This window comes from Arvicola amphibius, chromosome 5 (genome assembly GCF_903992535.2).
Source record: "Arvicola amphibius chromosome 5, mArvAmp1.2, whole genome shotgun sequence".
Taxonomy (NCBI): domain Eukaryota; kingdom Metazoa; phylum Chordata; class Mammalia; order Rodentia; family Cricetidae; genus Arvicola; species Arvicola amphibius.
The window spans coordinates 147,829,122-147,856,903 of NC_052051.1; the positions used below are offsets into that span (position 1 = coordinate 147,829,122).

Below are 27,782 nucleotides of genomic sequence, written 5' to 3' on the forward strand. Positions count from 1 at the left end.
CTGAGACCATAGAGATCAGAGCCCGTGGTAGAGGCCAGAGGGTGGTTTTTTACAAATTGCTGATGTACAGTAGGTTTTTGAGGATGATTCAATTCATTACATTTGAAAAATACATTAAAATTTTCTTCCATGTCCTTTTAAATTTTGAAATATCATTTGTATATTTATAAATGTGTAATTATATGGTAACATAGAAAATAATATATTTGGGGGTGGACAGTTTTCCTTACTGACAGGTACTTGCTGCAAAGCATGAGGAGACTACAGTTTACTAATTAAAGCCACATATGTAGTATCCTTGTGTTCATATTCCAAGTGGTAAACCATCCCATCCCTTAGCCACCTACTGTTGTCTTTGTTATGCTTCCTAGATGGCAGGACAATGGTGTTTGACTCCATGTCGTGCCTCCTTTCAAATGGGCTAGGATTAAGAGCACATGGCCATTGTCCTTCTATTACTGTCTCCTTTCAAGACCTGGGGCAAGGAACGCTAATCTGTTGCATAGCTCTTCCGTTGTCTTAGGGCATTAATAAGAGGTGTCAAACTGGGCAGTGGTGGTGCTTGCCTTTTTAATCCTAGCACTCAGGAGGCAAAGGCAGGCAGAACTCTGTGAGTTTGAGGCCAGCCTGGTCTACAAGAGCTAGTTCCAGGACAGGCTCCAAAGCTACAGAGAAACCCTGTCTCAAAAACCAAAAAGAAAAAAAAGAAAGAGGAAGGAAGGAAGGAAGGAAGGAAGGAAGGAAGGAAGGAAGGAAGGAAGAAAGAAAGAAAGAAAGAAAGAAAGAAGGCAACGTTAAGCTTAAGGTACGCAAAGTCTCTGGAGAAGTCTTTCTTCTATGTTGATAGACTTATACCACAGCACATGGCTAGGTTTAGCTTGCTAAGCGCAGATAAAGCCATGCTTAATAGTTTTACATTAAGATCGCTGAAGGGCCCTTCACAGTACTCAATAAGAATCTTGCAGGTAGAGTGGAATCCTCCAAATATTAGAAAGCTCTATTAGTGATTTGAAAAGGTGCAAGTCTTTGGGCTGGTGTTCAGGGAACTTCTAGGATGGATTGGCTTCTGTGGTTCAGGATATTCAGAGCTAGTGTTCACGGAGTCCTTGTGATAGGTTTTGATGGTCATCTCCCCCCTGCCCCTCCCACCCCCCGGCCCAGGCCTAGCCTTCATGCTCTGCTGGGTTGCTTTTGACACCTACTGTGAAATAATGATTTAAGCATCTAATGATCATGTTTTTGATCAAAGGAAGAGGTCTCAGGATCTAAAACCAGTTAGGAGGTAGATCCTCCAACTTCAGCAGGTGTTCTACGTCTTCAAACCATTCATGGTCCTGGCTGCACCCCGGGAAGACTTTAAACTATTGACCTGGCCTTATTCCAAGACTGCAGCTCAGCAGAGGCTGCGCGTGGGTGTTTACCAAACATCTGCAGATGCTGTCTTGGAGCAGGGTGAGAAGTGTGCTGAGATTGCCTGCTCAGGCCAGACAACCCAGATTTGAGAAGTGAGAGTCGTCTAGGAATGAGCAAGGGATGTGAGAACTGGAAACGGGCATAGCGTGGCCATGGGACAGTCCACGTGTGTATCCTCCAGGACTTCAGTGGACGAGCTTAAACACCAAATGCCAATTGTGTCTGTCTAGCTCCCACCTGTGTCAGAGATCAATGATGCTGGAAGCTCAAGGAGCAGCTCCTGCAGCTAAAAGATGACAAATTAATTTGCTCGTCCTCCACATTCCGAGAACCAAAGAATAAAATGCTTCATGATGAACATGATGAATGTTATTCTAAAAAAGATGTCCTTTTTTTCTTTTTCTTTCTTTTTTTTTTTTTTTTTTGCTAAAAAGGGAATTAACCTTCCTTACAGAAGCAGATACCAAGAATACTTGAGATTATGAGATCTCTTTTAGATTATACCTTGAACCCAGTAGCAAAGATACCGAAGGAGAAAATCTGGGTGCTCAGTAACATTTCTGATTACTGACCTTTGCTAGCTAAGGCTAGCTAGTTAGTTCCTGGGAGGTCGCTGAGGGCCTGCTGGTGTAGGGGTGAACTAGTCAGGACTCTCACTGTATTTATCTGGCGTGTGTAGAAGGGCAGGGAGTGTGCTCTTCAGACGAGGTATTCAGAACCAATGCTTGCTCTGATTTGTTCTCTCTCTGCTTCCCCACTGGGCTACCAGCGAGTCATCCCATCCATTATTGCCCATATTGATCCATCATGATTACCTGACATGGAGACATCTAGCTCAGCAGCCTTGGCAGAGACTTTTCTTCACATTTGTATGAGGTTGTCATTTCCACGGTATAGGTCATTTTGCTTTCTTACATTTATAGCTGCTCTTATATTTTATTTTGTAGTGTGTGTGCATGTGTGCATGCGTGCGTGCGTGCATGCTGCATGTGTGTGTGTGTGTTTGTGTGTGTGTGTGTATTGATACGGTGCATGAATGTGAGGAGTGTGTCTTTTCCTGACAGAGGAAGGCCTTTGAGGTCACACCATCCGGGACAAAGGTTCCTTCTTCAGCATTTTCATCTTTCTGTGTGTAATACCCAGTCTAGTGGCAGCTTGACTCCCTCTGGACTCGGTTGCTCCGTTCTTATGAAACACTCTGAGGTGGACAGGCACCTGCCTCCCCATTACTCTCTCCTACCCTAAAATCTGCCTCGTAACAAAGCATCTGGGGATGGCCATTTAGTCTTGTCTTCACCAGACCGAACTCTTCCTGCTCTGACTACCATCTGTCATGTGATAGCTTACCGTTCTGACCGACTCTATTGGTGTATAGTCCAGTTTTTCTAATTATCCTATATGGTTGCTTCCATACTTGAACTAGGGTTCCAGCTTGAGTCTCTCTAGAGTGGAGGATTGTGACTCTGTTCCATTCGCCTAGGCTCTGGATACTCTGGAGCTGTGTACTAGGTTGTTGCAGTAGCCGCCTGTAAGCCAACCCAAACACACTTGTGACTCTGGGCCCTGGTCCCTCTGTGATGCCGGTTGGTAAAGCACTGCTATAGTCTGTGCTATGGCTCCATTGTGGTTGTAAACTGTCTCGAAGCACAGCTAAGTAGCCGTGCCGTTGCTATAACCAGGTGTCGCGTGATTCCTGTACTCTTTCAGCTGCAGAGTTGATCTGATGAGGCAATGGACTTGGAACTAATGACAACAATCTTTACTGTCATGGTGGCCAGTTGCCAAAATGGGTTTTTATAGGACAGAGCGGGGGTGCCCACTTAACTGAGTCATGGGGATAGAGCAATGACTTGAGAAGGAAGACTTTGCTTAACTTTGACAGAGACTATTTCTTCCCCTGACATCTCCCAGCCCATCCCATTATGCACTGCCTTCTGTGGCCTCTGTCTGCTGTCACACACAAACCAAATGGTATCAAAGCCAAATCCAGCCCTTCCCTAGAAGTTTGCCCTTTTAAGTCTGTCCCATAGGCTTCCCCTAAACCTGTTCTAAATCTGAGAGGCAGGGGTAAAGGCTCTAAGCAGGGATTGACTGTCCTTAGTTTCTGCCACCTTTTCTTCTGACTCCCTCAGACAGTGGGACCCATATCATGCCACATTCTGATCTCTCTCTCTCTGGCCATGATATTTATTGAATCTACAGACGACTCACAGTAGCTACACAGAAAGTAACAGACATTGAAACATCCCGTCTCCATAGCAGCTGGCAGAATTTCAAGGCAGTCATGCTAGGGACCAAAATGTTTTATTTTGGTCATCAAAGGTTGAACCTTGTGGCAGTTTTCATTCATCTTTGTCTGCCTACTATAAAAATCCTAATCTTCTGAGACAGATTAGTGCCATGAATTGGAAGGGGAGGATGCCATATAAAAGAAATGTGGGAGAGAAAAGCATATTAATATACTTCAGAAATATCCCTCACATTGTTGGCATGAGAATGAGAGGGAATGCCCTTGCTACCCCAAGTGATGTATGAGTGTTATTCAATCAGCATTAGGACATGAGCTCAGCTTTCTTTATAAGGTTGGCAGTAGAGCCATCGAGAAATTACCCATCTCTCCTAAGGCACATAGCTGGTAGTTGGCAGAGACACTATGGACCTGGAAGCCGTAACCTAGCCCCTGCACTGTTAACTGTTGGATACAGGCCTGTCTGTGTTGCTGACTTGCAACACTGGGTGTATGGAAATTCTGTCTGCTGAGACCAAGGAAGCAGGAAGGAGGAGGAAGGGAGACTCTTGAGGAAAAAAAAGAAGGGATTTATTTGGGACCGTTTCTATTTTAGATCCCCTGCTCCTGTCACTCAAGGGAAGGTGGCTCATAGCTGAAAGGACAGTACAATTCAGGGAGCTTTTGGCCTATGGGTGGTACCCAGCCTTGGGATCTGCTGGTGTCCAGAGTGTGTGGGGATGAGGCAGTTACCGCTCATATCTGGCCCTGAGGACTATCAGTGTTTAAATCTCTGATAGAGGAGGAGGAACCCATGTGTAAATTTCCAATGTAGTGAGTGAATCTCAGCTGAGCCCTCTGCCTTGGGAGCATCCTGAAACAGTTTTATTTATTTATTTTCTGCTTGACACGAACAAGCCAGATCATACACCACAGCACTGCAAGGGCATTGGTCAGGGGTATCAAGCAAACTGTACTGTGCGGAGTAGGCCTTGTGCGTCTAAGGGTTGCCTCCCATGAGGCAGTATGCCACCCACAGGGTGACTGCTCACTTTCTCTGCAGCTCCCACGTTAGTTCTGCTTTTTGATTTTTGACCTCTTATTTCTCGCTTACCTTGTGGCTATTCTCTCTAATTCCAGGATGCAGAGGCGTGGCCTGTGGAGTGCTGAGGCCCTGAGGTGAAGCTGTGGGTCATGAGCAGGACTGGGACTGGACTCAGACTCCTGCTTCCTGGAATCAGGCTCTCTGTTCCTCCACTACTTCTGTGTATCTCTGTGGCTCATGCCTGGACACGGGGGTTTCTAGTTATCATCTCCAAAGTGTGCCACCTGCATCCTGACCAATAGCCATTTCCAGTGGGAAGTTTTCACAACTGCAGCACAGCCAGTCTGCAGGGGGACCAAGTGTATTGCAACCTCCTTGCTACTGATGGCTGCTCCAACGATGTCACAATGCAGGTGACACTGCTCCCTCGGCATGTACCTACATGTCCCCATATGTGGCCTGGGAGTGCAGGGTCAGTGGTGAGCTTTAGATGGAAATAGCCTTTCTTCTCCTCTGTCTGCACATTTCCCTCTCCACTCAGGACCTGACCGAGGGCCCTGCATATCAGTGTCCACATGGGATGAACAGCTTTTGAAGCTGTCCAGATAGACACGTATCTGTGTCGTATTAGTGAGCTGACTGCCCAGAGATTCCCCTGCTGAAAAAAATATCCATCTCCTTGGCCTGTCACTTCGTGTAAAGTGTTACCTTTGCTGTCAGCTCTAAGTCAGAAGCTATTAAAATATGCATAGACTCTAAGATGGAAAATGCCATTTATGTCACACCTCTGAAATGTAACTCAGGTCTCTTGTCTGTCTTCCCCTGGGTCAAAGCCACATTCCCTGAGCAGGTCTTGGCCTTGACTGTGTCTCTACTCCCAAATCCATCCTTCTGTCTTTTTAAGGTAAATAATTTCAGTCTCTGGAAATGCTCATGGCTATGAGTCATCAGGCGGGAGAGCTTAGGCCAAGGAGCAGTCGTGGGTAGGCGGGCCGGTCATGAGCAGAGTGAAGGAGTGGGGTGGGAGCTCCCAGGCTGAAGTGCTCTTCATGGAGAAGATGGGGCTTCTTCTGTTGCTGTGTGAAGGAGGGGGCGGTTAACTTAAAATTCAATGTGAAAAGGCATTTCCAGGAGTCAAAGGTAAACTGTTCTGGTAAGAAGCATCATAGCTTCTTAAAAGTTTGATTTGCTTAATGTTTGCAGTGGAAGGAGTGTTGTTCTGTTTGTCAGAAAACACCTTGAAGTTTGGGGATTTCTGTTCTGTCACATCTGCTTTAAAAACGGTTTGGGGTGAGGGGCTCTCGAGACCCCACCCCTAGCTGAGAAGCCATTGACAGTTGATGGCTCTGAGGAACCAAGAGTCACTTTTCTTTAGGATTTTGGCCACTGAGGGGTAGGTGACACATGCCTGTGCAGATATGGGCAGCACTAATTGGACTCAGTGGGTTAAAGTGTAAATGAATAAATAAAAAATTATAAAAGCAGGAAAAAGGCTTTCTCCTCTCTTTGGTGCAATAGAAAATCAGAACTGATTCTGAATCGCAGCCAGTGTAGGAGGGTTGATGTGATGGACCAGAAGTCAAGAAAAGGTCCCAGGATTTACTACCCCCATTATTTGCTAAGCTCTCTTATAATCTTAACATATGGCAGACAATGGGATGCAGGATAAATAATGGATGGTCGTTGCATTCCTTGTAGTGCCGATGTTTCCTGTAAATCACTGGGCTGAATGGGAATAAATAACACACGTTTAAAGTAATGAAAATCTGCAGTTGAGCTGTGGGGATCGGCAAAGCTGGTACACAGCTGATCCTGAAGTGGCCCAGTGGCCAGATGAAGGGATTGTATCTTTTTAAAATTAATTAATTTTTTATTACATGTTTTAAAAAGAAAACAAACTATCTTTTTTTATACATACCAATCCAAGTTTCCACTCCCTCCCCCTCCTCCCATTTCCTCCACATACCCTCCCACCCCACCCCCATCCAGTCCTCAGAGAGGGTAAGGCACATTGCTTTGTGGAAGGTCCAAGTCCCTCCCTACTATATGTAGGCTGAGCAAGATATCCATCCAAAGAGAATAGGTTCCCAAAAAGCCAATACATGCAGTAGGGATAAATCCTGGTGCCACTGCCAGTGGCCCCTCAGTCTGTTCCAGCCATGCAACTGTAAACCACATTCAGAGGGACTAGTTTGGTCCTATGTTTGTTCCTTCCCAGTCCAGCTGGAGTTTGTGAGCTCCTATTAACTCAAGTAAACTGTTTCAGTGGGTGAACCCCTCATGGTCTTGCCCTTCTTGCTCATATTCTCATTCCTTCCACTTTTCAACTGGACTTTGGGAACTCAGTCCAGTGCTCTGATATGGGTCTGGGTTACCTCACTCAGGATAGTGTTTTCTAATTCCATCCATTTGCATGCAGAATTCAAGATGTCATTTTTTTTTTCAGCTAAGTCGTACTCTAAAGTATAAATGTGCCACATTTTCTTTATCCATTCTTAGGTTGATTCCAGGTTCTGGCTATTACAAATAATGCTGCTATGAACATAGTTGAACAAATGCCTTTATAGTATGATTGGGTATCATTTCGGTATATGCCCAAGAGTGGTATTGATGGAACCTGAGGTAGCTTGAGTCTCAATTTTCTGAGAAACCACCATACTGATTTCCAAAGTGGTTGTACAAGTTTGCATTCCCACCAGCAATGGATGAATGTTCCTCTTACTCCACATCCTCTCCAGCATAAGCTATCATTGGGTTGTTGATCTTAGCCTTTCTGACAGGTATCTAAAGATGGTATCTCAGAGTTGTTTTGATTTGCATTTCCCTGATGGCTAAGCATGTTCCTTAAGTATCTTTTGGCCATTTGAGATTCTTCTGTTGTGAATTCTCTGTTCAGTTCTGTACCCCATTTTTAAATTGGGTTATTTAGAATTTTGATATCTAATTTCTTGAGTTCTTTATATATTTTAGAGATCAGTCCTTTGTCTGGTGTGGGGTTGGTGAAGATCTTTTCCCATTCAGTGGGCTGCTTTTTTTTTTTTTGTCTTATTGACTGTGTTCTTTGCTTTACAGAAGCTTCTCAGTTTCAGGAGGTCCCGTTTATTTATTGTTGCTTGTAGTGTCTGTGTTACTGGGGTTATATTTAGGAAGCAGTCTCCTGTGCCCATGCATTGAAGACTACTATCCACTTTCTCTTCTATCAAGTTCAGTGGTCTGATTTATATTGAGGTCTCTAATCCCTCTGGTCTTGAGTTTTGTGCATGGCGACAGATATGGATCCATTTTCATTCGTCTACAGGTTGACATCCAGTTATGCCAGCACCATTTGTTTAAGATACTTTCTTTTTTCCATTATATAATTTTATACTACTTATAATTTTATATTTTAGCTTCTTTGTCAACAGACAGAGAAGAAGGTATATTCTTTCTTGTTTGGGTGGAATGTTCTATAGATGTTTCTTAGGTTCATTTGATTGGAAAACATTTTCCCAACCCTTTACTCTGAGGTAGTGTTTGTCTTTGAGGTTGAGGTGTGTTTCTTGTATACAGCAGAAGGCTGGATCCTATTTTCATATCCATTCTCTTAGCCTGTGTTTTTTTTTATAGGTGAATTAAGTCCATTGATATTAAGAGAGATTAATGACCAGTAGTTGTTATTTCCAGTTATTTTTTGGTAGTAGTATTTGTGTTTCCCTTCTTTGGGTTATGCTGGTGGGGGGTTATCTGTTGCCTGTGTTTTTGTGGGTGTAGTTAGCTTCCTTGGGTTGTGGTTTTCCTTATAATACTTTTTGTAGGGTTGGGTTTGTGAATACATATTGTTTAAGTCTGTTTTTGTCATGGAATATCTTACTTTCTTCAATGGTGGTTGAAAGTTTTTATCCAGTCTATTTGATGTTCTGTAAGCTTCTTGTACCTTCATAGGGATATCCTTCTTTAGGTTGGAAAATTTTTCTTCTATGATTTTATCGAATATATTTTCTGTGCCTTTGAGGTGGAGTTCTTCTCCTTCTTCTACCTCTATTATTCTTAGGTTTGGCCTTTTCATGGTGTCCCAGATTTCCTGGATATTTTGTGCTAAGAATTTGTTGGATTTAATGTTTTCTTGACCAGTTAATCTATTTCCTCTATAGTATCTTCAGCACTTAAGATGCCTTCTTCTATCTCTTGTATTCTGTTGCTTATACTTGTTTCTGTAGTTCCTGTTCTTTTACTCAGATTTTCCATACCCAGAATTCTCTCGGTTTGTGTTTTCTTTTTTTTTTAACCTCTATTTCACTCTTTAACCCTTGAACTGTTTGCTTCACCCATTTAATTGTTTTTTTCTTGGTTTTCTTAGGTTTCTTGGAGGAATTTATTAGTTTCTTCCAATTTTTTTGTTTGTCTTTTCCTCCATTTCTTTTTTTTAAAGATTTATTTATTATGTATACAATATTCTGCCTCCATGTATGCCTGCATGCCAGAAGAAGGCTCCAGATCTCATTACAGATGGTTGTGAGCCACCATGTGGTTGCTGGGAATTGAACTCAGGTCCTCAGGAAGAGCAGTCAGTGCTCTTAACCTCTGAGCCATCTCTCCAGCCCCATTTTCCTCCATTTCTTTAAAGAAGTTTTCATTTTCTCTTTAAAGGTCTCCTTCATTTTCATAAAGTTACGTTTAAAGTCATTTTCTTCTGCTTCTTCTGGGTTAGGATGATCAAGTCTTCCTGTTGTGTGACCACTGGGTTCTGGTGTTACCATGTTGCTTTTTAGGTTGTTGGAGGAATTCTTGCATTGGTGCCTACCCATCCCTTCCTTCAAATGAGGCCAGCAGTGTCTTTGCATCTTGGTCTAATCTTTGCAGTGGCTGTCTGAGTGTTTGGAGTTTTTCTTGGTCTGCTCTGTACTGTCAATGTCTGTCCCAGAAAGCCTCTGAAGTCTCTATAAGCCTGCTCTCTTGGTCTTCTCTCCTGGTTCACTCTCTTTGTCCCCTCAGTGTGGTAGCAAGCTCTCAGCAATTAGGTGGAGTGGGCCTAGGAGCTTGGGGGGTTCAGTGGATGGGGTTGGGTTTGGGGGAGCCTACCCACAGGAAACTCCCTGCTGGATGGCTAGAAAAGCCAAGGGAGTTGGGCGAGGGGCCCGGGGTTTTGTCCCACTGTGAAGGTCCTAGAGAGTGGGGTATCCCTTTGCTTGGCTGTTCACTCACCTTTTAAGTCCCCTCAGTATTGGAGCAAGCTGTGTCTCAGAGTTCCACCAAGGTTACAGGAGGATAGGTGAGTCTGAGGGTGGGGTGTGGCTATTCTAAGGGATTGTATCTTAAGGAATAGGTAACTGAGGGTTGGGGCTGCAGGGTTTCCTGAGAGTCTGTGACAGATGAACTTGGTCATTTGAGTTGAGGTACTGAGGACATAGTCATTGGTGTCACATCCTGGGGACCTATCACTCCTGACACAGTCTAGGATGGGACTTGTTTCTCATCATAACTGCCTAAAACTTGTCCCAGGTGAAGTAGAGAGGCTGTACAGGGAGAAGATGGACAGCTGCAGAGCTTAGAGGGTTTGGGGGGATGGCAATATGTATTGTTTTTTATGAAATTGAGATGCTGGGGGTGAAAGGACATTTCCTTGACCCCAATATTGAATGTGTTGTGGAGTCGTCAGGTAAGAAACACCCTGCCCAGTGTTCCTGCTAAACTTCAGGAGAAGTACCTGTGACCCAGGGTTACACCCCAGGGCTGCTGACTGTTGTCTCAGTAGGAGCTGAGGAAGTCCTCAAGTCCAGTGCTCTTAATGTTTGGCCAGGACAAACATTATGTCAAGCCATTATGTGGAATTAGTTTGTAGAGCAGTTTTCAGTGAAACAGTTGAAACACATCAAGAGAGTTTTGATGAGTGAAATTAATAAAAAAAAAAAAAAACCTTTGGATTGTGTTTTGTGGAATGTCTCAGGATTACTATCGCTGTGGTGAAACACTCTGACCAAAAGCTACTTGGGAAGGATGGGGTTTATTTGGCTTATACTTCCATATCACTGTCATCAAAGGAAGTCAGGATAATAACTCAAACAGGGCAGGAACCTAGAAGCAAGAGCTGATGCAGAGGCCATGGAGGGGTGCTATTTACTGGTTTGGTCCTCATAGCTTGCCCAGCCTGCTTTCTTAGAGAAATCCAAACCACCAGTTCAGAGGTGTTCCCATCCGCAATGGGCTGGGCCGTCCCCCCCTCAATCACTAATTAAGAAAATTCCACATATACTTGCTTATAGCCTCATCTTCTGGAGACATTTTTTAAATGATAACCATAGCTTGTGTCAAATTGACATAAAACTAGTCAGTGCAATTGATCCAAGGGGAATGAAAACATACATCCATACAAAACTCACCTACAAATACATCATTATTCATCCTTGCCCAAAATGACCTGTGCTATCAGCTGAAAATAAATTAATAAAATCATATACCATAGAAAATTATGTCCTTCAGAAGTTTAATGAAGAAAAGTACCAACATATCATAACACGGACAAACCTCAAAGTAGCACACTGAAAGATCTCAGTTGGTCACAGAAGGAAACATGCTATATTTCATTTACATAAGATGTCCTAAATGGACAAATCTGTAGATGCAGTAAGTCCATCTGGGTAAGGTAGGGTGTGAGGACTGTGGGCAGTGAGAGGCAGCTGATGATCTAGACATGGGGTCTCTTTGGAGTGGTGGAATGCTAGAAGGTATTTGGAGGCTGTTCCACTGTATGATGTGACATGTGCATTACAGCTCAGAAAACAGCAGTAACCCTGGGAGTGCAGTATTTGCAGCGTGGGGAAATGTAGAGGGAAGGGTTCTCTTAGATGACCTAAGTAGGTGAGTCCAGGTTAGATGGGGGTAGAGGGCAGGTGTGAATGATTTTAAGTGGTAAAGACGCTCATCCAAGATTTGCTTGGATTTCTTCTAGGCACCCCAGTGTCCTCAAGAATTTTAATAGTTTCTGGATTAATCAGTACCAGCACAGGGCAGATCAGCACATCCCTGAGAGTGCTGCCTCCCAGGCCAAACACGGTGTTTCATGCAGGGGCTTTGATGAGCAGGGGCCATCTGCTCATGTTGGGGCTGAGGAAGGAGGAAGCCTGGTGAGCCCATGAGAATGTGTTCCAGGGTCCCTTTCCTGTGTCCCTAGGGGAGGTGGCTGTCACCATTGCATGGCTTAGTTTTCCTTACTCTGCTTCAGTAGAATTTCTTGTCATTCAAAAACTTCAGGATCTTGATAAGTGACACTAAAGGACCACTGAAAGACACTTAAAAATACAGCTTTCACTTTTGCAAATGACTATTACTGCAAATGTTAGCTGAGGCTAAACTGTTGGTAGCAGAGGAAAAATTAAGGCGTTAAATGTGGTCGAATAGGGAGATACTGATTATGGTGTGTTTTGCGTTGTGTTACCCTACTCTATTTTCTTACTAACTCCTGGCTTTATATGTGCCTCTCTCTCTCTCTCTCTCTCTCTCTCTCTCTCTCTCTCTCTCTCTCTCTCTCGTGTGTGTGTATGAATGTGTGCCTTCATGAATATATGTGTGTGTGCCTGTGTGCATGTGCATGTGTGCACACGGTCATGCATGTGTGCTATATAAAAAGGCCCTTGGGAGAGGACAGAAAGGTAAGCCATCAATAGAGACACTGTTGGCTACAGGCAAGGTCTTGATTGCATTCCCACCTGGCAGAGTATTGGCAGATTTTGTTTTCATTGAATGATGCTGCCTGGTTTTGCCCAGAGGATGTGAATGTGAAGTGACTTAAGTGTGGTGTCTTCCTATCTTTGTTGTCTTAAACCTCAGATAGCTGTGGGTGGGGAGGGATGCTGTGAGGAGTGGAGAGATGCAGGTGGCCCTTCTCAACAGCATTTTCCAGATGGTACCCATCAGATACTATCCAGATCTTGCATGGGTGAGAAAAAGAGAACCTCAATTTTAATTTTGTTAGATGGGTGTCTGAGATCCGGCAAGTTTTCCTGCTTGCCTAACGAATGAGTGATTGCTTTCTATTACTGGGTCTCTTCCAGCTCGTTAGAGTGAGCCTTCTGAGAACTCAGATGACTTTAGAGACTTTATGGATGGCGTTCATTTGTGCTGTGGGAGCCACAGACATGGGACATTGTACCGACGAGACCAGTGAATAAGTGAGCACTGTTGATGAATAGCTCTGATGTGGGTTGTGTGCCTGCCTTGAGCTTTGCTGTTCTACAAATTATCAACCAAACTTTCAGGCAGATTGCACCTGCTTACATGCCTCAGTCAGAAGCAGGCATTTCACAGAGAAGCCAGCCGCCCTTGAGGTCAGATGCATAACATAGTTAAAGGACCTTGGCATGGTGGGAAGAAAGAATGCTGGACTTAAGATGCCTGGTCCTCAGCTTTGTTGTTCTCAACTCTTTTCACTTAGAAAAGAAGTGAGAAAAGAACTGTAGGGGTGACCCATTGGAGGGAGGAATAGCCATTTTTTAGGGGAATTTTCACCGTGGGGTTCCAAAGATGATCTTTTCATTCAGCCTCAAGGAGATAGATAGTAAGGGAGCAGGGGAAGGAACTAGGGAAGGGAAAATCTGGGGAGACTTTTCACATGAAGGAAGATGTAAGAAGGAAGTGCAGGCTGAATATGAACATAATAGTCCCGTTTGATTGGAGCATGCAGGTCTTGGGTTCCTCAGAACAGACTGCAGGCTCCTTGTCATCTCCACCAGTACTGGTTCTTCTTGGATGATGAATGAAGCTTGCCTGGTCAAGCTGATTTCTCGTCTCCTGCCTCTTTGTGTCTCCTCTTCTACCCTGGACCTCTCAGACTTTCACATCTCATTCCCTGGGTTCGCACCGTTCTGTGCACTTTGCTGTAGACAGCCTTGTATGTTAGTCGGAGCCGTTGGATCTGCAGGTCCTCGCTGAGGTTCCACGGCACAGAACACGGTGGAATTCTGACCCAGACCTACCCTGCAGTCAGAGACTGTGCCACCCAAATTGAGCCGGCTGAGGAAGTCCTTTGGTGTGGTCAGGCAAGATCATTCCCTGTGCTATCGTCACTCTCACCCTTCGCTCCTGTGCTCATGCTGGTGAAGTAACCAAAGTGAGAGGCGTGGTGTTTGCCAAAGCTGGGGATGAAGCTGGAGAGGAGGAGTCCCTGGAGTAAAAGCCCGCTGCTGTATAACCGGTGCTCAGTGAGGACACGGTTCCTCTCTCGCCGTCTTGGCCGCTTGGTATACAAGAACAGTAAATGCTGTTGTCCTCCCGTCCCCAGTCCTGTGTTCTGAGAATCCAGAGACCCTCCGGTCTACCCCAAGCTCTGCTGGAGGGAGAGGGGCATAGTGCTCTTACTGCACAGTCTGTTGACAGAACATGGAGACCATGCGGACCCCAAACCTCCTCCCGTGAACCTGGCAGAGGTGCCACCAACCTCACTGACTTACATTTTGCCCTCCATCACATCCTCTCCAGTGTTTCTTGGAACCTTCATTCCCAACTCTTAAATCTAAGCACACTCTGACCCAGTCATTGAGAAACTGAGGTTCAAGTACTTGTTTAGCATGAGCCTTCCTTGTTTGCTTCTCCTGATAGCTTTCTTAGAAGCCATTTGCTTAATTGAGACTTTTATCTGCCCCTAGAACACCCAAGGTTTTTTTTTTTTTTGGCTGGAATGCTATGCTACGGGTGACAGTCCCAAGGCAACTGGTTTCCCTATGCTGCAGGTGTGCGCCTCTGTTCCCAGAGAGAGAGAAATCCATTGCATTTGAAAAACTCTAGAGGTAACTCAGAAGATGGAACATTTATCTTTGCCATTGAATGAAGCCTACACCAGCTTTCATGTATCGGGTTTAATGCTATTCATAATCATGGTGCTGCATAATTTCGTCATAGAAATCAAATAACTGGCGTGAATGGGTGCAATTAGTAGTACTTTTCCATAGCCAAGCAATGTTTGGAGGTTTCTTTTCTCGCCCACAGTATAATGTGTGCGCACCGGCAGCGCACTAGACAGTAGCTAGTTTGCTCACCCTGTGTCTTTGCGCTCTGTACCACGTAACCACAGTCTTGTGTCCTCAACGGGCCTTCTTGGCTCCTGACACCATCTTGTGCTAAACGTCTGTCCCCCAGCCCCACCAGCCCTCCATGTCTTAATTATTTCAGTGGTTGAGGAAACAGTTTCCCTTCCATGAGTCTAGGGACTCTTCCTTTTAGGGGACTGGAGACAGGAAAACGTAACCTTGAATTAAGTGTGCGAGACTTGCAGCAGCTGCGTGAGGGGAAGGAGGGGCCCATAAGCACGGGTTTTCTACAGCTAGTCCCATAGCCTGTGGAGTGGACGCTCTAAAATAACCCAGACCTAGTTAACCTCAGACCGGGGTTACAGGTTGTGCCGCCCTGCTTGGTAGCATTTGATTTCTCTGACTTCAAAACCGTGCAGCTGTACTGCTTTCCCAACGCTGATGTTCAGGAATATAAATCCAGCTAATGAGGAAGCTGCCTGATGTTCTGGGTGAGTCATAAGTCTTGCTGGAGTACGGAATGGAAAGCAATGGTGCCTGTTCTCTGAGCTGGGGAGGAAGGCAGTTCCTGCATTTTCCCCTTAAGGACTGTTTAGTCTCTTCCGGCCAGTTTCTAAAGCTGTTTACATTGTACACAGGGTAACATGGACCCCAAGGAAGTTACGAGACGTCTGAATTGCTGCGTTTGCCTGAGCCGATTCATGCAGCGTCTGATTAACAATGCTCTAGCAGTGCTTCTCAACCTGTAGGTCAGGACCCCTCAAATGACCCTTTCACTGGGTCGCATAAGACCATCTGCATATAGATATTTACATTATGCTTCATAACAGTAGCAAAATTAGAGACCAGGAGCAGGCACATTCCTGTTCACAAAGGCCAGTCCCCAGTCTGTCCCTGCTTATACTCCAGGGAACTGGGCTGGATGGAGCTCTCAGGGGTTCTCTCAGATGTGGTGGAGACAGACCCACAGGGAACGGGCCTACTTGAACTGTGTCCCCTTTGCTATTCCATGTATTATACTACACCTGTGTGGTTTTTAAAAAGCTCCCAACTCCTAAGACCACTGTGAAACAGAAGTCGGAAATGATACTTGGGAGGTAAATTGCACTGAGTGGTTATCCTTTACCCAGAAGTCCATTTTCATCTTCCCATATGGTGTCCTTCTTTCAGATGTCTGGATCCATGTCCTTCCCTCTGTCGGTCTTGGATTGCTAGTGGCTCCTCAAATGGTTTGCTTGCATCCATCTGGCCCATATTCTCGTCACAGCAGTCTTTTTATGTTGCTCCTGATCTTGGGACAGAGCTCATAATGTTACAGTGACTGTGACTATGTGGCTCTTAGGTCACACCTCCCTAGAGTTTTCTGTGTCCTGATCCCCATCCGCCTAACTTTACCTCCAAACCAACCTTCTCCCCATTTGCCCTTACACCATGTTACCAATCTCTCTCTCTGCAGCTTCTTCCCTCGCTGTTCAACAGGATTTTTTTATCACTTTATATTAATATGGGTTTGTTAGTCCATCTCTTTGTTTGAGTTTATCAAAACCAGACAGGATACAACACTGCCATTTTGATACAGCCATTCTTTCCCAGTTTCTCTGTGACTTTTCCCCGAGTCTGGCAGCAAGCACCTCTGTACTTGGTACTGACGCAGACAGTTTTGTTGAACAGTTCCTTCCTGATCTAATATGGTGGTTTCGCACTGCTACCATGGTAGACACTGTGTGTTTCAGTGGCAGTGTTGACAATGTAATTAGAGAGTAGACAGCAAGAAACAGTCGATTGATTATCTCTGGGATGAACAAAATATATCCTGACACTCGGGTTCGCAGATGATTTGCCTCTATGGAGGAAACAGCAGAATGGCTAACAACGTGTCAGAGATGACAAGACCTTTCTGTGCTTTGACAAAACCAGACTTCCTCTGCCTTCTGGTTTCCAACCACACTGGGTACTAGAAGACTAAGCCGGTGATGTTCCCACTTCTTTCTTCATCTTCTCCCAGAGATTTAAGTTCAGAGATTGAGATTTGTGCCTGTCTGAGGCTCCACACAGCTAGCCCTCTTCAGCCGTGAGTGGCTCACAAAGGCAGGGTTAGCCAGTTTTGTTTACAGGCGGGAAACTAAACAACTCTAAGGGGCTCTGGCTCTGAGCTCAGCACTTGCTACTACGTATGTCAACGAGGCTGCAGGCTATCCTTGTAGCACAGTTCGGGTGCTGCACTGCCCATCCAAGTCCTTGTATCTGAGGTTATTTATCATGAGACTTCAGTCTAAGAACATTAGTAAATTACGGAGTAAGTGGCATGATGATGGGGTGCTTGGGGAAAGACCTCTACAGATGGTGTGCTTGAGCAGAGGAGTTGCTGTGGGCCAATCAACCCCAAGGATACATACATTCACCTTGTATTAGGGCTAGATTTGTTAACACTGCTTCATTAACTAGAAAGGAACGGTCATAGAGAAGAGAGAGGCCATGGAAGGTTGAACAGATACACAAACCTGTGCTTAAGTTTTGACATGATGTATCTCTTGCTCAGGCTTTGTGAGCACATTCCTTGGATATGCTCAGCTTCTGAGTTCTCATCTTTAAAATATAGAGATTGATATCTGTTGATTTTATGGCTATTAAGTGTGAGATACATGACTAAGAGCTACGTAAACACATGGGCATGATGTAAATGGCTAGTAATTAAATTAAAGAGCAGTTATAAATGAGATGTTATGAGGCATGATGTGATGGAGTACCAGGCATTAAGAGCTGTGGAATGGAAAGTGGGGCAATCAGTTTGATCTAGAAAAGCATCAGGCTGGCACAGAGTAGGAGAGAATGGGGGACACAGCCTGTGGGGTGTGGATAGTCAGTGGAGAAGACTAGCAGGCAGTGAAGCAGGAGAGGAGCTGGGCTTCCCAGGCCTTGAGCCCAGTACAGTGTGGCTCTTCCTTAGAGGCAGCTTAATGGCAAGGAGCAGGTAAAGCCTCGCTGGTTTCCAGAAAGTCATGTGAGAAGGGCATGGTAAAGTGTGGCGATTGCCCTGCAGGTTTACAGAAAGCAGGGAAAAAATGATCCATGAAGAGACAAGAATGAAACTCAGCTCAGCCCGATTTTATTATAACTGGTGCTGGACCAGGACTTCTAGAGTCTGGCCAAGATCATTTGACTTCAGCCATATTGAAGCATAGCACAATGTTTGGAAAAAAAAATATTCAGATAGCAGTTAACTCAGTCCCAATTTAAGACATGTTTATATTGAGATTCCTTACAAAGTACTTCTGGATTCTTTCACAAGAATAGGTACTGTGGACTCAGTTAGCACCCAGGATTTAGGGTCTAGGGAGGTTGACTGAGGTAAACATAACACCTGTGGGTCTCAGGATGGCCTGGTCCTCAGATAACGTAGACGTCACGTAAGCTGTTGTAAAGTACAAGTGACCTCACTCATAACAGTTGCTTTTATGGTCTGAAAACAATGTTCAAGATTTTTTGAGAAAAGGTCTTGGATAAGTAGAAACATAAATTCTGGGAGCTAAGACAGAGCCTGTGCCACCAGACAGCAAAGGATCACCCGGGTGTAAAACAATATCATTCCTAGCGTTCCAGGAAGAACAGCTACACACTTCTTCCCGTTGAAGAGGTGAGCTGTGCATTTGACTTTCCTGGCTTCTCCGGTGCTTATCTGTGTGCGCAAAGCCTTTTCCCTCTACAGTAAAGGACAGGAGGAAGAGGTTAGACAGTTGCTGTCCAGTGCTTACAAATAATGACTGACCTGACAGACTGTGTCCTGGAGATGAAGTGAGAAGGATGAGCTGATTTCGGTTCTGAGTGGGAGGGAAGGGTCATCAGCATGGAGGCTCCTGTGCTCTAGGGGGAGGGATTGAGTAGAGACTAGATGGCCTACACGACAAAGCACTGGCTTTCTATTTCTAGTTGAATTCCCTGGGTCTTAGTAACAGGGACACTGAGGGTTTAATGCCAGTGCCTGGGAACTCTTAGATCAGCACCATACATGTTAACTGATGTCACCAGCAAAGCATTAGGTTGGATGGTAGGAGATGCCAAAGGTACCACCTACGTGTGGTTGGGAAACCTGGCCAAAAGGTACCACCTAAGTGTGGTTGAGAAACCTGGCCACAAGTCATAGCCAAGTCGGTTCCTTGAGAGTCAGACCTCCAGAGCAGAGCTCTGAGCTCAGAGATGACTCAAGCAGGATTCCTCTTTGACTCCTGTATGTGTGTTGCTGATTGGGAGAACATGGATGGCAAATGAAGCCCAAACAAAGCACCCTTCTGCAGGGGATTGAACTGTTCATTGGCTGACCAGATGACCATGTCTCAACAACCCCATGTGCCATGTTCTGTACCCACCTGAACCGTGGGCAGGGGAGGTCACTTGTCTCAGCTTGAAGTGCTGTGTTGGGAAGCTTAGAAGACTTAGGGGTCTTGAAGGTAAGTCTTGCCTCCCAGGTGTCCAGGAAGGGAGCCTGGGGCGAACTCTGACAAGAAGCAGGGTGTAGATGTTGGTATCAGGCCTTTTGCCAGGACCTGTAGATGGCTGAGCTGCTGACCCCAGAACCCTCTGCTCCAGTGTAAGGCACAGGTCTTTCTAGGCATTTTCTCTCTGCAGTAGTGAATGCCATTTAGGAAACAGCTTGGACTCCAGATAACAGCTGGGCAGTAGGTTTCTTGGCCATGGTTTGCCTTCTCTAAAAGGAATTTTACTGGGCTTAGAAGAAAAGGATTTATTAAAAACCTGATTGACTCATGTCACCATCTAGATCATCTCTATGAGTGGGCCGAATGGCTGAAGTTAACATTGGTTGTAATTTTTGAAGGATGTTGGGTAGGATTCTGTGTTTATTCATGTATCCATGTGCCCATCCTCAAATGTCCTAAAATTGGCACTAATCATTTCCTTATCCATTGCTCCCATTAATATATCAGTTGTAGAGTGATTGAATGTCAAAATGGAGAAACTTACATGGGAACCTGTGTCACAGCTTTCTGATTTAGAGATGAGGTGACAGAATGTCAGAGAAAGGAGGCAAATGAAAGTCATGCAGCAAGGACTGCAACATGACAGGTGGCAACTTATTAAAAGTGGAAGAAAACAAATGGCACTAGACTTCAAGAGAGAAGAAATTGCCTTTTTTGAGATGCCCAGGGTAGGGAGTCAGGATGACTCCCGAAGGGTCTGTACTGTAGGAACTTCAGTTGTGAGAGTACCCCAGATGCAGTGCTGGGAAACATATGTGCTCTTCATAGGCAAAGTGGTCCACTGTGGCCGACTCACAGAACTGTCATATGATCTCATAGCAGGTATTGAGTGCAGATTTTCCTCTGTAGCATGATCAAGAGGCTTCCAGAGTCTGTTAGTGGCAGAAGCAGCAGAGCTCAGCACACACTCTACACTCTTTTAGATTGCCCCATACTTCTTAATGACTTTAGTATCATATATTGTAAAGGGGTTCATGTGCTCAACTGAGCAGCTCAAACTTGATTTGATGAGTACTGAATAACTTTTTAACTTTTTGAAAAGGAAAAAAAATGTAATTAGAGCATTAATTTAGAAATTTAATCTGCCAGGGGTGTGAGACACCCGTACCAAATCAAGGCAGCCACTCAGAACAGCTTATGCCTTAGGGATCCCAGTCCTAAGAGATGCTGAAGTGATTGGTAGGTTAATAACTGTGTACACAGCCAGCCAGCCAGTCGCTAATACAACTGAGTTCAAAATTCATTCTGTTTTTATGTCTGTATCCTGGATTCCAGTTCTGAGTCCAGAGGAGCTAACAAAGGAAGAACAAAGTTGAAGGTGGTGTTGCCCCATCATTCTTGTGGATACATGGTATTGTACATACCTCATAGGTCTGTTTAAAGGTACTAGGTGGTCTAAGAGTGAGTTTATCTGACTTGGCCATACATGGAAGTACCTGCCCTGATAGTCACCAGCTTAAGTGGGAGCTTAGAGCACTTCTAGTAGCCATCCTCTAAAAAGACTCGGATACGAAGGGGTGTGTGTGTGTGTGTGTGTGTGTGTGTGTGTACGTGCACATGCACACTCGGTATATTCCTCAATTGCTATCCACTTTATTCTTTTAGACAGCCTCTCTGTGTAATTTTGACTCTCACTCACCAGCTAGAATGACTGGCCAGCAAGCCCCAGGGATGTTCTAGCCTCTACTTCCTCAGTGCTGGGATGACAGGTGCACACACTGCACCCAGCCTCTTCTGGGTGCACCAAGGGTCCAAACTCAGGTTCTCATGCTTGTGCAAGGAGCACACTACTGAACTTTGTTGCCAGAACAATGCAAAGATGTTGGCTCTTTGAACTCTTAGTTTTTGGGGGTGTCTACCACCCGGCTCCCAAATAAGTCACACACGAGTCTTATTCTTTCTTATGAATTCCTGGTCTTAGCTTGGCTTGTTTCTTGTCAGCTTTTCTTAACTTAAATTATTCCATCTATCTGTAGTCTTGGGGCTTTTATCTTTCTCTATTCCTGTATACTTTTTCCCCCTGATTACTCTGTGTCTAACTGTGTAGCTGGATGACTGGGTGGCTGAGTGGCTGGCCCCTGAAGTCCTCCTCCTTCCTCTCCCATTCCCAATTCCTTCTCTCTCAGATCTCTTATATGTATCCTCTTTGCCTGCCAGCCCGCCTATTTCTCTCTCCTGCCTCGCTATTGGTCATTTAGCTCTTTATTAAACCATCAGGTGTTTTAGACAGGTAAAGTAACACAGTTTCACAGAGTTTAACAAATGCAACATAAACAAAAGTAACACACCGTAAATTAATATTCTACAACAGGGATAAGAGATGAATAAAACTCCAAAGTCTTGGGTTCTTGTTACACACAGAGAGCTCTCAGGGTGGCATCAGAAAAGGGGCATGACCCATGTGACCATTGCCAAGGTGTAAAACCAGGTTATATTCCCAGGCATCTTAGGTTCTCGTGCCTCTTATCAGTTCTCTAAGGACTTGGAAATAGAAGTAATATGAGAACAAAGGTGACCCCTGATATGGTGTCCAAAGTCCTTTACAATGTAAAGCAAAAAAAAAAAAAATGGGGGGGGGGATGAAAATGGAGGCTGGAGAGATGGCTCAGCAGCTAAGAGCACTTACTGCATTTGGTTCCAGCACCCACATGGTGACACACAACCATCTGTAACTCTTCTGGCTTCCATGGACACCAGGAACACACATGGTATACATACATAAAAGCAGGCAGACATGCATAATAATACATAAATAAATGGATGAATGGGAAGCAGCCACACTGTGGACCTGTCTGGAGGGCACCCTTCAGTGTGAAGTTGCTGTGAGAGTCAGGAGATAAAATGGGTACTGATGAGAGCAATGGCAGCCTAGAATGAAGGGCGTCTCAGAAGACGTGGAAAATTTCCTTTCCAAGTGCTAGGAAGGAATCTATATATATTTTCGTTACTTGGTTGGGTGGTTGATTTTAAAGACGTCTATGTTCAACTTCATCTTCTCTGCATCTGCTTTTCATCCAGAACCCCTTGGGTCCCTTTTCGATTGTCCATGATTGTCAGCTGAGGCCTCTATGTCCCATGCTAACGGGGCCTGCTTTGCGGGCCCAATCTCTTTAGCCCCACCCTGTCCTTCACATGATTTTATTTCAAGCTCTTGCACCTCCAGCCAGGCTCTTCTCTGTTTCTCATCCCTCTCAAGCTGGGCAGGGTCCTTTACATTGTCACACCATTGACCAATTCCTCTGCTTTGGCCCTGACCTGGACACAGCTGGCAGTTTTACACCCATGCTCATAGCTTTAATAACTAGCAAGGCCGGGTATCCCATCATGGGGGCTTCTCAGTTATTCTGCACCCACTCTGCCTGGGAGACCACAGGACCTGGCACTGGGGGTCCTGAGTCCTTAAAGTATGCCTTCATTTAGGTTAGATCCCCTGGGCCCTACACTGCTTTTAGTTCACTAGCAGATACTGAGCACATATGTGGTACCAGGCGCTGTTATCAGAGTGGAAAGTTGGAAGTTGAGTGCCAGCCTTCCTTGTGGTTTTGTGAACCGAAGGGATAATGGCCGAGTTCACCATCATAAGCAATTTCTTGCCCTAATCGCTGTCCCAAATGCTTGTCATTCCTCTCTGCTTTGAATGCTTGTGTTCCTTGGGGACACAAAAGCATGCACCTTTCATTTCTTATCTGTCTTCCTGCTTTGTGTTTTAAAAGAATAACTGTGGTTGTGCTTATGAGATGGGAGGGATCCCCTCTCTCTGACTTGAATTTACTCTCTAATCCCTTTTGTTGCAATCCTTGTATTTGATGAGAGATCAGACTGGTGGCATGCCCTTTGTGTCCTATATCTGTATGAACAGAAATGTCCAAATCTATCCCACCATCATGCTAGATTCAGTGCAAGAGAAGATTCTGGTTCTTTTAAAGAAAACTAGGGAATTGAGTGGCACAGGGTAGGAGGAACAAAGATGAAAGGGCACATGTGTAAATTCTTAAGATAATAGGCACTGTATCCCTCACTGTAGGGTAAGCCGCTGGCCATGCCATCTTTCTCCTGAGCCATGGAGAGCTCATGCTGTTTGAAAACCCTGCTCATACCTGCTTTCTTCCTCTGATTTTCAGAGCTTGTATAAGCCTATGAGGGAGGGCAGACTTTACCCAGTTATCCACATTTGTCCCCGAGAGATGCCTCTTATCAGGTTCACCTCCATCGGAGTCCCTGGCAGCCAGCAGCACCTTTCCATGGCCAGTGACTGACCAGAGCTCTTTCCCTTCCAGAGATGAAAAGAACCAATCCATCATAGTCAGCGGAGAGTCTGGAGCAGGGAAGACGGTGTCAGCCAAGTATGCCATGCGCTATTTTGCCACGGTTGGTGGCTCAGCCAGTGATACCAACATTGAAGAGAAGGTCCTGGCATCCAGTCCCATCATGGAGGTAAAGCCTTCCCAGGGAATCACTGGGGGTTGAATGTGGTGTGGATGATGAAGAGCATCTTTGACACAGCTGATCTGGGCAGCGTTCACACCCCTCCTATGTCAGGGAGAGCAGAGGGTGCCTCTGAATCCAGTATGAAGAGCATCTGACCTGGTCACATCCTGCAGGACCCCAGTGTAGGTGGAATGTCTTCACGCCCTCTGTCCCTGAACTTTGCGTGTGCTGTAGTAATGGTCATTGCCTGCCTGCTGCCACCTCTGCTGTCCTCCTCTTCTTGATGCCAACACAGGCATCTCACCAGACCCAGTAAATACTTTGAAAGACTCTGCATTAGGAGGCAGTTCTCAGAGAGTGAGGTAGACTAGGTAGAAACTGGGAAACTTTGTCTTTGCTGAGAAGGGTGAAGGGGAGCCAGAGCAGGTGTGATACTGTTGCTGCTGTTGAAACAGTTTCCTGTGATGGCACAAAGTAGCCAAGGCACAGGCTGTCTGGGTCCTGTCCTTGGCAGGACATATGACAGGAGCCTGGTTTGGGTGGGTTTAGGGAACTTGAGTTAAGTTCAGGCCAAAGTTGTTTCTAAAAATTTGGTCTCGCTATAGCTCATAATGGTTTAGAGTCTCTCTCTCTTTCCCTTTCTCCCTTCTTCCATTCGCTGTGTCTCTCTATCTCTGTCTTTCTCCTCTTTAAACGATATATTCTGATAGAGAATGTCTTCATAGCCTAGGTAACTTGGGACCCTCCACTGTTCTAGTTTCTTTCTTTAGCTGGCCAGGAGCAGCTAAGGAAGGAAGGTAGGGCTTATTCTATATTACATGGGAAGCAAGACACTGTGTTACTAAGTAAGACAAAAAGGGCATTTACAAAAAATTTTATTGTGTAAAATACCCATGGCAGCAATACACCACTTTAAGTGTATGAATCAGAGGCATTAAATGTATTCATTGTTTGTGTATCCATCACTACCACCCATTCTAGAACTTTCCTATTACCCCAGTAGAAACCTTGCTCCCATTAAACAATTATTTTTCCCTCCCCCAAGTCCTTGCCAAACTGTTTTCAACCTCTTTGACTCTTGCTGCTGTGGGGACCTCACATGAGTGGCATCGTATAACACTGCTCCCTGTGTATCTGGTTAGCTTGACTTGGCATGACGCTTTCAAGGTTCATCCATATCTATCAATTCTCTGTTCTCTTTATGGCTGGCTGTCTCATTGCACAACACGCCATGGTTTGTTTGGCCATTCCTCTCCTGCCGGCTATGTGGGTATTTCTACCTTTTGACTATTATGAATGCTCCTCCTATGGACATTAATATGAAAGTTGTCAAATTAAGTCCTGGCCCAGGGAATTATAGTGGTTACTAATAATTTAAAGTATGCACTGTCTGTTACAGCCTAAGCAGGCTTCTGAGTTCTGTGAGAAGGTTGCTTTGTCATGGAAGAAACGTAAGAACAACATGCATCCCCAAAGAAGACCAGGGTGTACTCTCTAGAGTCTGAATGAGGAGTGAGAACATGAACCGCCCTAATCACAATAGTGTATGTAAGTGCAGTTGTTTGGGCCCCAGACATTAATGCTTTGCCTCGTGCAACTAGCTGCTTAGGAAACCATTTGCTTAAGTGCTGAGGGCTCCTTCCATCAAATGTGAACTGTTAGTGCTGTCTTTAGGAAAGCTTGACTTTGCTTGTGAAAAGGAAGCAGCAGAACCAGGAGGGATCCTGACTGGGATTAGAATGTTGCCAACAGAAAGTGGGGAACTTTTTGCCTGCCAAAATCAAGAGCGCAACTTTTCAAATGTTCCAGGTTTAGTCCGGAAGTCATCAGCTTGTGGCTCCTCAGAGAGATCTAGGAACAGTGTCTGAACTGGGAGCAGTGATTACCGATGATTCTGCTCAGTCCCTGAGAAGAGTTCTCCCGCTCGCCCCCAAGCCATCAGTTACTGTGTTGTGTCTCCTTGCTCTCAGGGCAGATACCTCCCGGGGAGACTGAGAGCTGAGTGCAGTCTGAGGATGCAGAAGGACCAGTAGGCTGAGCTAAGTGGCAGCTGTTTAATTATGGAGATGGAGACTAGGCTGGGATTGACTGGGGCAGATTGGTGTGATTTCTTGACCCCATTTTTCTTAAGAGCTTGTGAGCATCCTAGGAAGGATTTGTCCCAAAGTCTGCACTGATTAGGAGACCAAAACTAATCAAGAGACCAGGGGTGGGGGCAGGGGCAGAACCCAAGTCCAGGCTAGAGAACCCTATGACAGCTTAGGAATCGTGAAACCAGACATATAACTGTGAGAGCCGGAGACATTTCCCCTACTGAAAGGAGATAGGTTAGAGACACAGTGAACAAAACTGACCTAAAAAAGTAAAAAGACCAAAGGTGTGAGTTTTGGGATTTTTATCTTTTCTATTGATTTAAAACTAGCGGCAGCTGTTTAATCTGCATGTAAGATTCATATATGATTCTGCTTGCTACATGGCCTACATCCTGTGTTCTCTTATGTGGTCTATCATTCCAGCCAACATTGTCTCTTCTGAGACCCTCTTGTCCTTTTGTACACACTATGTTTTTCTCCACCGATAGGATTCTGTTCTCTATAAGATTCACTGCAATTTGCTTTTTTCCAGCCTTTTTCCTTCTGCTGGCATGACTACTTGTTCCCCCTTCCTCTCTCTGTTCTTGCCCACAAGTTAATGGCAATGTCTCTGTTATGTAAGCCAACATTAAAAGTATTCATTGTATTCTTGCATATTGCTATACAATTATACAGGAAAGTCTAGTTGAATTTCATATTCCTGTATGCATAAACAGCAGAGAACATGGAGTGGTGTTTGTTTGTTTGTTTGTGTGAACCATGGTACAATTCTGTAGCTCTGGCTGGCCTAGAACTTAATATGTAGACCAGGCTGGCCTTGAACTCACAGAGTTTCTTCTGCCTGTCTCCCAAGTACTGAGATTAAAGATGTGAGTCCCCGCACCTGATTTTCAGTGTCAATTTATACAGTGTCTATTTTACAAAATAAAACATCTGAACTTCTTGAAATTTGAAATTTCAAATTGGAACTTTAAGTTCTATTTGGTGACAATAGATGGTCTTTTATAGTCTTCCACAAACTGGCTTTTGCAGATTGCATATTCGTGTTTAACACATTCAGTTTAACATCGTGTTTAACATTCAGTTGTCTGTGTTTTAAGGGTGGAAAATATAGAAGTAAATGTTGTGGTTGTTTTTACAATATTCTAATAGGCAATTCTATAGGTGTTCTTCAGGAGGACCAGGCTGTCTGTCTGCTGTGCCGTGACATCGGCAGCCACTGGTTAGGCTTAGGTCTGCTAATCCATCAGAACTACAAGATGGTGACAGTCAGACTCGGTTACCACTTGTGTACTGACCAGTGGGAAATCTACAGAGACTTTACTTCATTGTGTGGCTGCTCTAACATGTCAGGGGCAGGAATGTGTGACAGGTAGGGTTCTTTGCCTTGAAACTAGGGAGGAGAGTGCCCACTTGGGAGTTTGGGTATAGGTTTGGTTCCTTGTTGTAGATTGGAGCGGCGGGGCTGCGTCCCGCCACCTGGCTAGCTTTACACCCAAAATAATTACATGGAAACTGTATTCTTTTAAACACTGTCTAGCCCATTAGTTTCAGCCTCTTATTGGTTAATTCTCTCATCTTGCTTTAACCCATATTTAGTATTCTGTGTAGCACCACTAGGGGTGGCTTACCAGGAGAGATCTTAACCTGCGTCCATCTCGGAGAGGAGAATCATGGCGACTGACTATGGTGACTGCCTGAAGCGTCTGCCCACTCCTTCTTCCCACAATTCTGTTCTGTCTACTCCACCTACCTAATTTTCTGTCCTATTAAAGGGGCCAAGGCAGTTTCTTTATTAACCAATGAAAGTAACACATAGACACTCCTCCATCACCTTGTGTTTTTAGTGTGATTTGTTTCTGAAAGGCACCTTCCTCTTCTTTTTCTTGAGAGGGTAGAAATGAAGATCAATACTTCTACATGCCACCCTCTACAGTCCTCTGCTCTGCCAGATGAGCTAAGAAGGGTTTCCTTGGAGGATTGGTATTACTGTCTATGTTCACTTCTGATTTGGCTCGGTCCTTAGAACTGTGGATGCCCCCATGTCTGCAGCTTCTTGTCTGGTGTGCGCAGTGGTGACCCATG

The 27,782-nt window shown here is 44.9% G+C and overlaps 1 protein-coding gene across 1 annotated transcript in view; it reads left to right on the forward strand.

Moving 5' to 3' along the window:
* Positions 1-27,782, forward strand: part of Myo5b (myosin VB) — a 182,930-nt gene that overhangs the window by 29,914 nt on the left and 125,234 nt on the right. Inside the window, exon 5 of the mRNA XM_038329582.1 lies at positions 23,454-23,610. Within this exon, the coding sequence (XP_038185510.1) occupies positions 23,454-23,610 (157 nt within the window). The remainder of the gene's footprint in view (positions 1-23,453; positions 23,611-27,782) is intronic.